The 13320-nt window shown below is 37.6% G+C and overlaps 4 protein-coding genes across 4 annotated transcripts; 2 read left to right on the forward strand and 2 right to left on the reverse strand.

Moving 5' to 3' along the window:
• Positions 1–260: 260 nt before the first annotated feature.
• On the forward strand, positions 261–4842 carry GCK72_006893 (uncharacterized protein; the record flags this gene model as incomplete). The annotated part of the gene is made up of 9 exons (XM_003110107.2): positions 261–348; positions 410–454; positions 852–2961; positions 3008–3318; positions 3367–3558; positions 3607–3838; positions 3881–4037; positions 4407–4631; positions 4684–4842. The coding sequence occupies 9 exons, from the start codon at positions 261–263 to the stop codon at positions 4840–4842; spliced, it is 3519 nt and encodes a 1172-aa protein (XP_003110155.2).
• Positions 4843–5841: 999 nt separating this feature from the next.
• On the forward strand, positions 5842–10105 carry GCK72_006894 (uncharacterized protein; the record flags this gene model as incomplete). Its single annotated transcript, XM_053725872.1, has 10 exons — positions 5842–5992; positions 6073–6178; positions 6229–6295; positions 6696–6788; positions 6832–6935; positions 7381–7474; positions 7982–8173; positions 8224–8322; positions 8721–9034; positions 9424–10105. 10 exons carry the CDS (start codon positions 5842–5844, stop codon positions 10103–10105), a joined length of 1902 nt encoding a protein of 633 aa, XP_053590066.1.
• Positions 9566–11388, reverse strand: GCK72_006895 (uncharacterized protein; the record flags this gene model as incomplete). The annotated part of the gene is made up of 5 exons (XM_053725873.1): positions 9566–9820; positions 9875–10035; positions 10428–10820; positions 10987–11123; positions 11384–11388. The coding sequence occupies 5 exons, from the start codon at positions 11386–11388 to the stop codon at positions 9566–9568; spliced, it is 951 nt and encodes a 316-aa protein (XP_053590067.1).
• A 341-nt stretch (positions 11389–11729) lies between these two features.
• On the reverse strand, positions 11730–12427 carry GCK72_006896 (uncharacterized protein; the record flags this gene model as incomplete). Its single annotated transcript, XM_003109901.2, has 3 exons — positions 11730–11915; positions 11965–12138; positions 12188–12427. 3 exons carry the CDS (start codon positions 12425–12427, stop codon positions 11730–11732), a joined length of 600 nt encoding a protein of 199 aa, XP_003109949.2.
• Between the last annotated feature and the right edge of the window lie 893 nt (positions 12428–13320).

Here is a 13320-nt window from a genome sequence, read left to right on the forward strand (position 1 = left end):
AATTGCGTGCGAAATTGAGAGACTCAGAGAAAAAGAGACATTTCTCAAGGGTATTTCGGTGGAGCGTGGTTCTAAGAATCGTGGCGTGGTAATATTTCAAACTATTTTTTTCCAATAAACTGTGAATTTTTCATAAATTTCCGCGTGACCTTTTGTCTCCTTCTCCATTTCAAAAAATCCACGTTCCCATTACACGTGTCTTCAAAAGAAATCTGCTAGAAATTCTTGTTGTTTTTTAACGACTGTTATCCGCTGAAAGAATGCAACTTCCGTATCGATATATTAAGCCTGGAGCTGTCATTCTTATTTCTATTACAATTGCTTTGATTATTACATTTATTACATGGAGTGAGTTGAATTTTTTTTTTTGAAAAATTGAAATTTTAAAGTTGTAATATTTCTATTTCAGATGGAGGGAACAAGAACATTGAATCAAAAGTTATAGGACCCAGTAGTAAGTATTTTTTTGATATTACTAAAAATTTACATTGGGGAGCACCTGTGCTCCAAAAAATTGCGTAAAATTAGCCCGAAATTTAAAGAAATTTTCCAAAATTTTTTTTGTGTGTGTTGAAAATTTGTATTTTTCCTTCTTTCGATGAATTAGTCATTTTTTGTGTGAGGTTTAACCAAAAAAGCGAGAGTAATGGAAGAAAAGTGCCTCATCCAAAAAATTTAACACCCTATTGTTCGTCCACGTTATGAGCACGCGATTTGGCTGAGCGGCGACTCAATTGGCAACCTGCCAAATCGTGCGCAAACGCGCTTTACTAGACTTCCGGTTTCGCGGGAAATTAATTTGATATAAACTAAAAAATGACCCTGTGATAACCTGATTATCTAATTTTCAGAACTCGTCCGTGACCACTTGAATCTTGCCAAACTCTTCAACATCATTCATCTCAACTGCGGATTCTTATCAGGTGAACTTACTAGTGATGAGACAATCGATAAGACTTGGAATCTCCCCGATGAAGTCAGCACATCAAAAATTTTGTCAATCGACTTGAAAAAACTGAGCAGAGATTTGAAGGCACTGTTGAAAACTATGGAAAAGACTCCTTGGTCGGATGTCTCCTTTGAAATAGAACGTTCCAAAATTATGGCTGGATTTGATGCCATAGATCAAAAAAAGCCATTTCAACATATTGAAACAAGTGAATTGGAAAGTGTCTTTATGATTAATTGGCAGACATTTTATAACGGAAGCTCTGAAATGTATAAAAACATTAAAGATCTTGAAAACAACCAGACAGTCGCCGATTTCAAATTGGTCAATCTCAACGCAAGTAAATATTTAACACAGTTGGAAGATGTCCATAAGATTTTTAGTCATTTTGGAAAACCAACTGTCAATTCCACTCCAATTATTTCTGACGATTTGTTCAATATCTTGGACCTCAAAGACCTATCAAGTGCCGCACCTCAACTCGCACATTTCAAACTTTTGATTTCGAAAATGTCAGAATTGAATCTGGTTTTTCCTCAGCTGAAATTTCTGGATACTTTCATAGCAGCTTCGAATGTACCTAGCGAGATGCTGATGGCCGACTCAACTGATATATTTTCCAATGAAGAAGGGTCTTTTCTCCGTAAGATATTCAAGAATGAAGATGGACTGAAGTCGTTGCTCATCGCAATTTCTCCTATTGATAAATACGTGGCTGGGATTTCTAGACTTGCAGATGTGCTCCCCAAACATCCAATCAAACCGGAGATAATCAATAGCTTCGTCTTGCAAAAAGAAATCAAGAAAAACTTGAAGCTACTCGAGACAACTTTGAGACCCCATGCATGTTTTGATCGAGACCTTATTGACCGTTTATCAAAGTTACCGAATAAAAATGATGTCAATCTGAATCACAAGGCTTGGAGTGACGTCATGATCTCCTTGCAACAAAACTTTTACATCCTATTTTCCGAAAAATTCAGGGAAACCTATCAAAATTCCTCTGAGAAATTACAAGCGGAAATTCATAACATAACAGGCCCATCCTTAAACACGCTGGTGTCCAACGAGAATTTCGAAACAGTCAAGACTTTCGTTTTCGAAATGAAAAAGTTCTCGAAAACAATGATGAATTACACATTGTCGTACTCTAAAGAGAAAGAGAAGGTCAGAATTGAACGGAAAGTTTTTCAAGACTGGATAAACTCCACCCTCTTCGACAATTCATATCCCACGTGCCTCGAACAAGAGCTCGATTTTCCCATTCTCCACACGTTTTCTTCTTTTCATAAAACTATTGGAATCTTGAGAGATGGTTCTGAAATTGAAAATCTCATTCGAAATTCCATCCGCTCAATGCGACAGGCTCAGGATCTTATTCGAGAACTAACAAGAGTGTCAACTCGAATATCTAGATTGCCAGCAAGTCACAATTCCAATGAATTATGTCAGAGAATGAAAAAGAAGAAGTTATTAGAATTCGAGCAAGGAGTGGAGTATCTGAATCTGAAGTTTGAAGTGTTGAAGCAAAAGAATCAAGTCCAGAATCTCTCCAGTTATGAGGATGTTGTTGTGCAACATGCTAGTACTATTAAGGATAGGAATCATCGAAAATATATGATTGAGGACTATTTCCAGTATCTGAAAGCGAATGAGCCGAATATAACGGAAATGTTTCAACAGATTGAGAACTTGGAGCAGATTCATCTCACAGAAGACTGGAATAGTCTGTCGAGTCTTTCGAGGATTTATGAGATGGCTGCTGAGATAACGAGTCCAATGGATTGGGTGGGTATGAATGAAGTGATGGAGGAAATTGTGATGGAAGGAGAGAATAATACAAATCTGACGTATGCTTTGAAAATAACAAGGGAGTTGGCGAAGATGCCGGTGGATTTGGATTTGGAGCAGGTTGCATTCAAAGATTCTAAAAAGTCGTTGAAAGATACGGATAAGGATTTCAATGAATTCTTTGAGTGGTCCAAACCAAAACCGATTGGGAGTTGGAAATCGTAGGTTTTTAGGGGGAGAAACCTTGATTGAGTATTTTTTTTACAGATTCTTCAAAAATATTCTTATCATCATTACTTCTGCACTTCTGTTAATTGGAACTATTGTGTTTTTGATCCTGATGGCAAGGCAGCCAAGTGGAAAACGGAGACTTACTGCAGAGGATAGAGCCAGTGATCCTGATTTTCAAGTTAACGAGAAAAACGAACCAGTCTGGTCACAACTTCTTCAAACAAGTCGTTTGGCGATAAATCAGAGAGATGAAAATGGGTATACACAGTTGTTTTTGGCAGTTGAATACAAAGATTATGAGCTGGCGAAGGCTCTCATTGAGCAAGGAGCAGCGATTGATGCTGCGTGTGAGTTGGGATGTACAGGCAGACAGATTATCTTATTTTCTTACTCAGGCGGTCCAAAACATCGATCTGCTCTCCAACAAGCTTCGAAATGTGGAGAACGGAAAATGGTGGAGCTGCTTCTTAAGAGCGGAGCTGATCGGAAATGCAGGGATTCAGAAGGAAAGAATGCTAAACGATTGTGCTCATCGCAAAATTATACAAAGTCGGCGTTCGCCAAATACTACAATTATAAACATATTCGTAAGGGAATTCATCTGATTCTCGGATTCTATTTAAAAAAATTTTCAGAACAAATCCCATGTCTTAAACGAGATTTCTATGTGCTTATTGTGGAGCGTGCGAGATTTGATGAGAGACTGTTGGAATTCTTGCCGGATGGAATGGAAGTGGTGTACGGTTATAGAGAAGGAGAAGTGGACCTTGGCGACTTCACTCATTTTGTAATGGGTCCGAGTGCTGAGGGAGCGAAAGATATCGTGATGGATTTGAATCATATGCTTACTTTTGAGATTCTATCGAAGTTGGTTTTCGTGTTTTCTTAAGTTTTATCAGATTGTTTTAGACCCGGAGTGATTGTTTCAATGGAATGGTTGTATGCATGCATTGATGACACGAATCAAATGTTTGCTGACTGGAAGTTTCTTCTAACTGACGTTACATTTGAGGAGAAAACTCATCATGATGTGATAACTAGGATCAAGAATGATATTCATCGATTGGTGAGGTTTTTTAACCATTCTTGCAAACCGGGCCGGCGCGTAACTCGCTTTAAACGCAATGTTATGAGCTGAAAAATATACCAAAACGTAGATCCCGACGAGCTCTATGTCATTGACTTACTACGGACCGGATGTCGGATCATTAATGTGCCGCGAGCCGGGCTACTATGGCTTTTCTTTGGCACCTTTTCCCGGCCCGCGGAACATTAACGATTCGCAATCCGGCCCGTAGTGGCTCAAAGACGTAGAACTCGCCTAGATCTACATTTTGGTAATTTTTTAGCTTATAAAATTGCGGTTTAAGCGAGTTACGAGCCCGCCCGGTTTGCAAGTATGTTTTTACCTGACAAACATATTGGAATTTTCCAGAGACCACCACTTCTCCACGACTGCGAAATCACCATCTTGCCAACAAGAAATCGTATTATGAAAGCAGATCGTGATATTTGGATTCGTATAATCGAAAGTTTCGGTGGAAAATACACAACGTCTCCATATCCAGCATTACCAAATCAACCTCCCTATCACTATACTCGAGAGAAAATGGCGCCAACAATCACTCGTTCCATCGTTTTGTATTTCGGAGATAGTGTCGTAAGTTCTGTTTTTAAATGAATTTCTTAAATACTAACTACAAAATTTTCAGATTGAAGAACGATGGACGTGGCCTGAGAACTGTATTTCTTTGATTGGAATGGGATGGCTTCCGGAATCGATCGTTCGGTACCAACTTCTTCGACCAGATGACCGATGCTTGAGTAACGAGCCAGATTTCATGAAATTACAGATGATTAGGGACATCTGAATGGGTTTTAATTTAATTTGTTGTTTTGCTTTTTTCTCGATAAAAATATTAGTTTTTCATTTTTTCCTTGCGTTATCGCTAACGTTGGCAGAAGAGTTTTTGACAAAAAGTGCATGAAGTTCTGAAAACTATAATGTGAAAATTTTGTCGTAACTAATAAAATATAGTTTATTTAAATTGCGAAAACTATTATCGGAATAAAAAAGTTCCGACATTTTTTACCGACGCGCAAGAGTCGCGGTACTGGTAGATCAGAAACGCCCACTCATCATAAACATTTCTTCTGCAAAATCAGGGCACGGTTTCATTGAATTCGCGGGTGAAGTTTTGTTTAAAAATACCACTTTTTTAAAAAAATTTGACCTATTTCCCTTAAAATTTCATTTCCACCATGAAGTTTGAGGAAAAAAGATCAAATTTTAAAGGAAATAGGTCAAATTTTATTTAAAAAGTGGTATTTTTAAACAAAACTTCACCCGCGAATTCAATGAAACCGTGCCCTGATTTTGCAGAAGAAATGTTTATGATGAGTGGGCGTTTCTGATCTACCAGTACCGCGACTCTTGCGCGTCGGTAAAAAATGTCGGAACTTTTTTATTCCGATAATATCGAAATACAACGGGGCAATGACAGAAATGCGAAAGAAACATCCGTACAAATGTTTACCAGTGTTATCTGTTGACTCAAACTAGCAATACTTCGGAAATATATACATTAAACTTTTAAAAACTATATTTTCTTACGTATTTTTAAAGAAAAATACTGATAACATCATCAAATTATAATGAAAACCTGCAGAACTCTTTTTGAAATTCGCACAAATTGATCTTTCCCGAGAGGAGTACACGGCTGGTCTGCAATCTGACGTGGTGGTGTTTGCGGACCTGGGCGAAAATTGAAAAATAAATGCATTTCGTATACTCATTTTAGACAGTTTTCAAGTTAAAATGCGCTGAAATTAACTATAAATAGTTCAAAATATTACAGAAAACATAGAAGATGTCTGACGGAACACCCAGAAATGACCACAGGTCACCGACACCAGAGGAACCGGTGGAAAGGAGGCGTTCGATTCAAGAGGACACCGAGAAAACCACAGAAAAGCGATCTCGGAACGAAGAAGCTGACGATAGGGATAGAAGACGATCCAGTGAGTGTTTATGTGAATTTTATTTTGTAGAATACTGGAAATTTTGTCGCTTTTCTAATTTTTCTTTGATTTACTTGCAGAAGACGACAAAAGAGTTGAAAGAAATGGACGGAGCGGCGAATCTCACAGAACCCACGACCGAGAAAGAAAGAAAAGAGATCGGAGTAGGTCGAGATCTCGATCAAGGTGAGAAACAGTTATTTATTTAATAAAATATTTTAATTTGTGATTTTTAGATCTCCAAAACGCTCAAAGCGTGATAGAAAGGAGGAGAAGACGGATCAAGACGCGGAGGACGGAGAGGTAAGCCTTACCAATGAAATGACGGAAGTCTTTCACATATATCATTACAAGACTTGTCACGGGCCGCCCCGTTTTGAAAAAAGTCGGAAGGAATTCCTTTGTATAATGTATGAAAACTTTTTGCTATGCGCCTTTAAGCTTACAGTAAGAATTTGCATTGCGCACAGTACTTTGCAGGAGGCCGTGCGTCAGCATGTGTCATTTTTGTCATTTAGGGACCCGTGAAGAAAGGGATATCGGAGTGTCGTTGCCACATTCAAATCGCTTTTACGACTTTATTTATCACATTTTATGATGCAGAGCAAGAAATGAAAACAAGAAAACATAAAATCTCTATTTTAATATATCTTTTGTTTTGCTCTTTTTCGATTTTTGACAAGTCTGATCATTATCATTACAGATCCGCGATACAACACCGCCCGTCGTTGAGAAGCCACGTGAGATGACAGCAAGAGAGCTGGAACGGCAACGGATTATTGCGGAAGAGTTGAAGGTGATTTCAGTCATCTCTTCTTTAATGTAATCTTTTATTTCAGAATGGTCAGAATGATGAGGGCGGAGAAGAGCCGGTTTGGTCGATGAAGAAGGCTCAAGCTGAAAAAAAGAGCAGAACTTGTCCGTATTTGGATACTATCGATAGGTAAGCGGACCGCCGGAAACATGCTATCGTTAAGAAAAATCATTTCTCTCAGCTTTTAGCCATTACACGGTCTCCCGCACTGCCAAAATGAACTGCAAGAAACGTGAAAAGGCAATATTTTCAGGTTTCAGACGTCGCAATTGATGAAAAAAAGGTCCCATCCATCAGAAATTTTGATTTTACGCAATTTTGATGGATGATACCTTTATTCATCCATTTTGACGTCTGAAAACATCAAAATACTAGATTTTCAGTGCAAAAAATACAAGGATTGAATTTAAAAACGAAAAAATTGACTTCACATTTCTTGCAGTTCTTTTTCGCTGTGTGGGAGACAGTGCAATAACATTTTTTGTCTTCCAAACGCAAAAATGCTCAAAAACTCGCCGTATTTGGCAACAAAATCCGTACAAATCGACAGTTTTCACCAATATATTTCTTCCAGATCCGTCTTGGACTTTGATTTCGAGAAGCAATGCTCCGTGTCGCTCTCCCATCAGAATGTGTACGCGTGCATGGTGTGCGGAAAGTATTTCCAGGTATCCCACTTGTCTGGCTCATTTCGCAACTAGACGTTTCGCAGCCATGAGCTCCGCAGCTTCAATTTTCCCGTTTTTTCAATGAAAACTTGACTTTTTCGGATAATTAATTGGTCAAAACGCACATTTTTTGTGATTTTGATAAAAGAGACTACAAGAAATGTTGTCCAAAAAAACAAAACAAAGTATTTTTTGTTGAAAAAGCTGAAAACTGCTTTTCTCGTAGAAGTAGCGGTCTTTGTCATTTTCTGAACTTTAAACTTTTTAGTTGTACGGCTACGTTTACGAGATTTTCAGCTTTTTCATCAAAAAATGTTTTTGTGGGTTTTTTTGGACAAAATTTCTTGTAGTCCCGTTTATCAAAATTACAAACAATGTTCGTTTTGGCTTCTCAAACAATTAAATATCAGAAAAAGTCAAGTTTTCACTGAAAAAACGGGAAAATTGAGGCTGTGGAGCTCATGGCTGTCTTTCTAGCTGCTTTTTCTTTCATTAATCATTTTTCAGGGCCGCGGAACGAACACTCATGCCTACACCCATGCACTCGAAACCGATCATCACGTCTTCCTGAATCTTCAAACGCTGAAATTCTACTGTTTGCCCGACAATTATGAAGTCGTGGATCCGTCGTTGGAGGACATAAAATATGTGTTGAAGCCGACGTATACGAAAGAAATGATTGCGTCCATCGATAAACAGGTAAGATTTATCGATTATTTCAGATTTTCTTAATGTTATTTTTTTTTCAGGCGAGAATGGTTCGAGCTTATGACGATTCGACTTACTTCCCTGGAGTCGTTGGACTCAATAATATCAAGGCTAATGACTATTGTAATGTCATTCTTCATGTAAGTTGAAAAATATTCCAAATAATATTTGAAACTGTTGTAACCCATTTCTCTACATTTCATTAGAACTATTTTGAACATTATCATTTTTAATACCGTTTTCGACATACTTGGCCGGCTATTTAGAGACAAAATTCAAATTTTTTCCGAATTTTTTAATTTTTTTCACGAAAAAGTCAAATTTTCGACTATCATTCAGAATCAGGAAAAATTCTGGAAAATCATTTTTACATTTTCGCGATTTTCGGTTAAAAAAATTCAAAATTTAAAAAAAAATTGGTTTATTTTTTGAAGTCGGGAAGAAAAGGTTTCCATTCAAAATTTTCATTAGTTTAACCCAAATCATTCTACTAATTCTGTAAATTGTAACCATTTTTCACCCCATTTCATTGTTTCAGGCGCTCTCCGCCGTCCGTCCTCTTCGTAATTGGTTCCTGAAAGAGTCCAATTACTTGGCAATCAAACGACCGCCAGGAGATAAGCTCACTCTCCTCCCACAGAGATTCGGTGAGCTCATCCGGAAGCTGTGGAATCCGAGAGCTCTCCGTACCCACGTGTCTCCTCACGAAATGCTCCAAGCGGTGGTCGTTTGTTCGAATAAGAAGTATCAATTCATCAAGCAGAATGATGCATACGACTTCATGCTTTTCCTGTTGACGACACTACATACGGCACTAAATGGAACCGAGAAAAGGGAGAGCATCATTTCCAAGTATGTTTATTATTAGGGATGGTCAAAGAGTCAGTTTGGAGATATGCAACGTGACTTATATAATTGAAAAGCTGAGAAAACGCTGATTCCAAATATATATTTAGTTTTTGCCCTTGAGGAGTGGTATTCGAGAAAAAAGAGGGAAAGCTCTGAAAAGAGTCAAATTATTACCTTTTTAACAGTCGAAAATTGCAAAAAAATGCAAAAAATTTCAGAACTTTGCTCTCGTTTTTCTCGAATACCGGGCCTCGAGGGCAAAAACTGAATATATATTTGGAACCAGCGTTTTCTCTGCTTTCCAATGATATAGGTCACGTCCGATAACTCCAATCTTCCCTAGTTTAAAAAAAGGGATATTTCGATATTAATAATATAGATTTTAATTCCAGAACATTCCGCGGAAAGATGCGAGAATACTCCCGTAAAGTCATCCCAGCCGAAGACACGGACGAGGAGAAGTATATGAAGATGCGAATGCCCGACTACCAGGAAAGAGTCTCCGAGAAGCCGTTCCTCTTCTTAACTCTTGATCTACCAGCGGCTCCTCTCTACCGTGACGTTCAACTTCAGAATATCATCCCTCAAGTGCCACTCAGCACTCTCCTCGAGAAATTCAATGGAAAAACGGAGAAAGAGTACAGAACCTACAATGACAATATTATGAAGCGATATGAGCTGTTGAAGCTCCCCGAGTTCCTCATCATCTCCTACAAACGATTCCAAAAGAATCAGTGGTTCGTTGAGAAGAATCCCACCATCGTCAACTTCCCCATCGTCAATGTTGATCTATACGAGTGTTTGGCGGAGGATGCGAGAGCCGATAACAAGTACACAACGTACGATCTTGTGGCAAATGTGGTTCATGAGGGGACTTTTGAAACTGGAAACTATCGAATTCAAATCGTCCATCAGGGTTCCGGAAAGTGGTATGAATTGGAAGATCTGCACGTGAAGGACATGCTGCCCCAGATGATCGTCCTTGCCGAATCGTATATTCAAATCTGGAGACTCAACAAGGAGAAGACGAGAGATGAGAGAGGAGAGGATGATGAGGAACCGATGGAGTCATAAATATGTTATTTGTTTGAAGTTTTATTTTCTTTTTTCTCTTTCACAGCGATCTGTTATTTAAATTTAATTTATTATTGATTTCCCTTTAACCCAATTTTCGTCTTTAGATAAATTCCGATGACTTGAAATCGAAAAATCAACACCGCAGGTGTCATCTCCAGTTGTTTGTAGTCCAGGCTTTTTGGGACACTTTTGGTAGGGAAATTTTGTTTTTGATGATGTGTTTATCTTCACATCATCCATCACTTTCCTTGCAATCACGTTATCATATTGATTGATACTTGAAAAATTTTATATAGAAATTCAGGGGGGACCTTGATACATTTCATTGTCAACAGCTTTCTGGTCCTTCCTTTTTTCTTTCCATCTCCATCTTCTGAGGACATGGAAGACTGCATCGAATCACAGTTCACAAAACTTTTCTGAATATTCTGTTCTTTCCGATCTCTCTTCAGATCTCCAAAACTTGAAATCACATGAGAAACTTTTTTTTGTTGGTCATTTTGCTTCTTTGTTTTCAACAATGATGCACTACATACTCTCTGATCCCTTTCAGATTTCTGATCTTCATCACAATTTCCGTTATTCTGACTATTGGCTTCTGTGAACTCTCTGTTCATACCAACATTATTCTCCTTTGCATGTGCGCTTTTTGTGCAGGAGGTCTGAAGTCCATCAGCCTTTTTATCTCCACTACGCAACATCTCAATCGAACCTAAAACAGAAAATTCCATAGAACTGATGACTTTTTCATAACTCTATTCACATCAATACCCATATTTTTATTGAAAACATCAGCTGCAACACTCTGCCAACATTCACACACAAATTGTTCGTTTCCACCTCGTGATCAATCAGTTTCTTTTCTGATTCCTTTTCACTTGAACACTTTGTATCAGATTTCATTCTGAACTTCTGATCTTCAATCTTCGACTGAATTTCAGGAGCCACTCGAACTTCTTGTATCAAAGTATTCCTTGTCGGACACTTCGAGGCAATATGTCCTTGTTGATCGCATCTGAAACAAACAATAGTTGAATTAATTCTGATGTCTCTATCTCAGGCGTTTTCGAACAAGTAGTTCACCCGTTAGTGTTTTCTGGGTGTTTTTATCATCTTTTTCTCTTATTTTATTGTATTTTTTGTGTCTATTAGCTTAGGGTATCTTTCAGATTTATTCTGAAATTCTCGTTGTTTTTGTATCAATTATCACATTGATAATTGATTGATTTTTACTATAATAAAATAATAATTATCTCGATGTTTGTTAGAAAATACAGCATAAAAATTACCTTCCATCCACTTTAATGTAAAATTGCAACAAAAACGTCCTCACTTGGATAAGTTTGCAGTATCTTATCTCGACCGGCTTCAAAGTTATGGAATCTCTTCAGAACTGATCACTTTTCAAAAACGATTCATCGAATTACATTTTGTTTGTCTAGTTTTTAAAAAAGTTTTTTCTAATGACATTTTTGGAAGCAAATAGAAGAAATAACATCTAAAGTGATCATTTATTAAGGCTTACAGATAGAAAGTTTCAAAAATAATGTTTAAAAAAGCAATAAGTGAAGAAAGTAAAAAAAAATACAAAGAAACATTGAGCAATGGAAGACTCTGAAATTCATTGCTGAAAGTGCACATCCGAACTGTAATAACGATGCACTGTAGTATGGTAAACTCTTGCGTAGTCCGTAAATCCTGTCCTCGGATATCTGCTGAACAGTCGGAATTCCTTTGTGTAGTACCAGATGGATGTTTCGATGGAGAGGAGGTAGAGATAAACGTGAATATAGACATTGGAAGAGGTCTGAAGTTTGGAATTCCAGTTTTTACAGGTTGGGGCTATGGTAACTTACACAGTATGGCCACAAGAAGTATCCAGTTAAAGCAAAAAACAGAGTGATCAATATAATAGATTTCCAATGGATTCTCAGCGGTAGCTTTGGTAAAAGTATAGTTTGATACCAAACCATTCGAATCGCTGCATAAATTGAGAAGATCATGGACATGATTCGTGCGTAATACAGGTTCTGAAATTCTTTTTTTTTGTCTTTGAAAACCGTATTTATTATCGCTTACCCATTCTGCTTGAACGTGCAGAATATTCAGAATATTACAGATGAAACCACTCTGAATCATTCCGAACAAAACATTAATGGTTACATGACTATTTTCAAGTACCGGGGTGAGAACACCAACCCACAAAGTATTGATTGTGTTCATTTCCCAAGGAACTCTTGTTTTCTTTTCAATATATGAATACTGTGTCATTCCGATAAGTGTTATGATTGGAACTGCAGTGATCACAGAGAACACCATAGCTAGCTTTACAGGAAACGAGGAAAAACTGAAGGAAGCGAAGAAGGAATCGCTCGATGAGCTCACGCCAGAATTATTGATTTAAAACCCTTTCTCACGAAACATCCCATAGGCTGACTGACCTTCTCCGCCCGTTTCGCAGTCTTCTGTATATTCAAGTCTTGCCCAATAATTCCTTGACACTAATCCCCTGCTCACAATTGTGAGATATTCTCGAAAAAGTTTACTTCATTATTCATAAAGCTTCCTTTAGTGGAAAAAAAAACATAATAAATATACCAATCAGTTAAAAAAAATGCAACACACAATAAAATGAAGTGAGATTAATCTGATACGAAGCAAAGTTCTCCACTCTCCTGTTCAGTTATTTTCGTCTTCTGCATCATTTTTCTCATTGAAATCCGGAAGTACTTGTCAAGACACATGTAGATTAAAGTGTTGAAGCAGGAGTGGTCGTAACCGGGAAAAAGAAAACATATACATAAACGATAAATGTCTGATTGTAAAATGAGAAAGTGGAACCATTTACATCCAAACTATCTAATCAATGTCGATGCAAGTATCTGAAAAATTCATTTGTTCTTACCCTTCTTCTCTACACCAGGTGGGAAACAACATCGGAATCAAATTTCAAGTCACCAAATTTGTCTAAAAGTCGGAGGAGACAAAAATAGGGTTAAAGGGTTATCAATAATAAATTAAATTTAACAGATCACTGTGAAAGAGAAAAGAAAACTTCAAACAAATAATTTATTTATCACGATGACTCCATCGGTTCCTCATCATCCTCTACTCTCTCATCTCTCGCCTTCTCCTTATTGAGTCTCCAGATTTGAATATACGATTCGGCGAGGACGATCATCTAGGGCAGCATGTCCTTGCAGATCTTCCAA

Source organism: Caenorhabditis remanei, chromosome II (assembly GCF_010183535.1).
Source record: "Caenorhabditis remanei strain PX506 chromosome II, whole genome shotgun sequence".
NCBI classification, from domain to species: domain Eukaryota; kingdom Metazoa; phylum Nematoda; class Chromadorea; order Rhabditida; family Rhabditidae; genus Caenorhabditis; species Caenorhabditis remanei.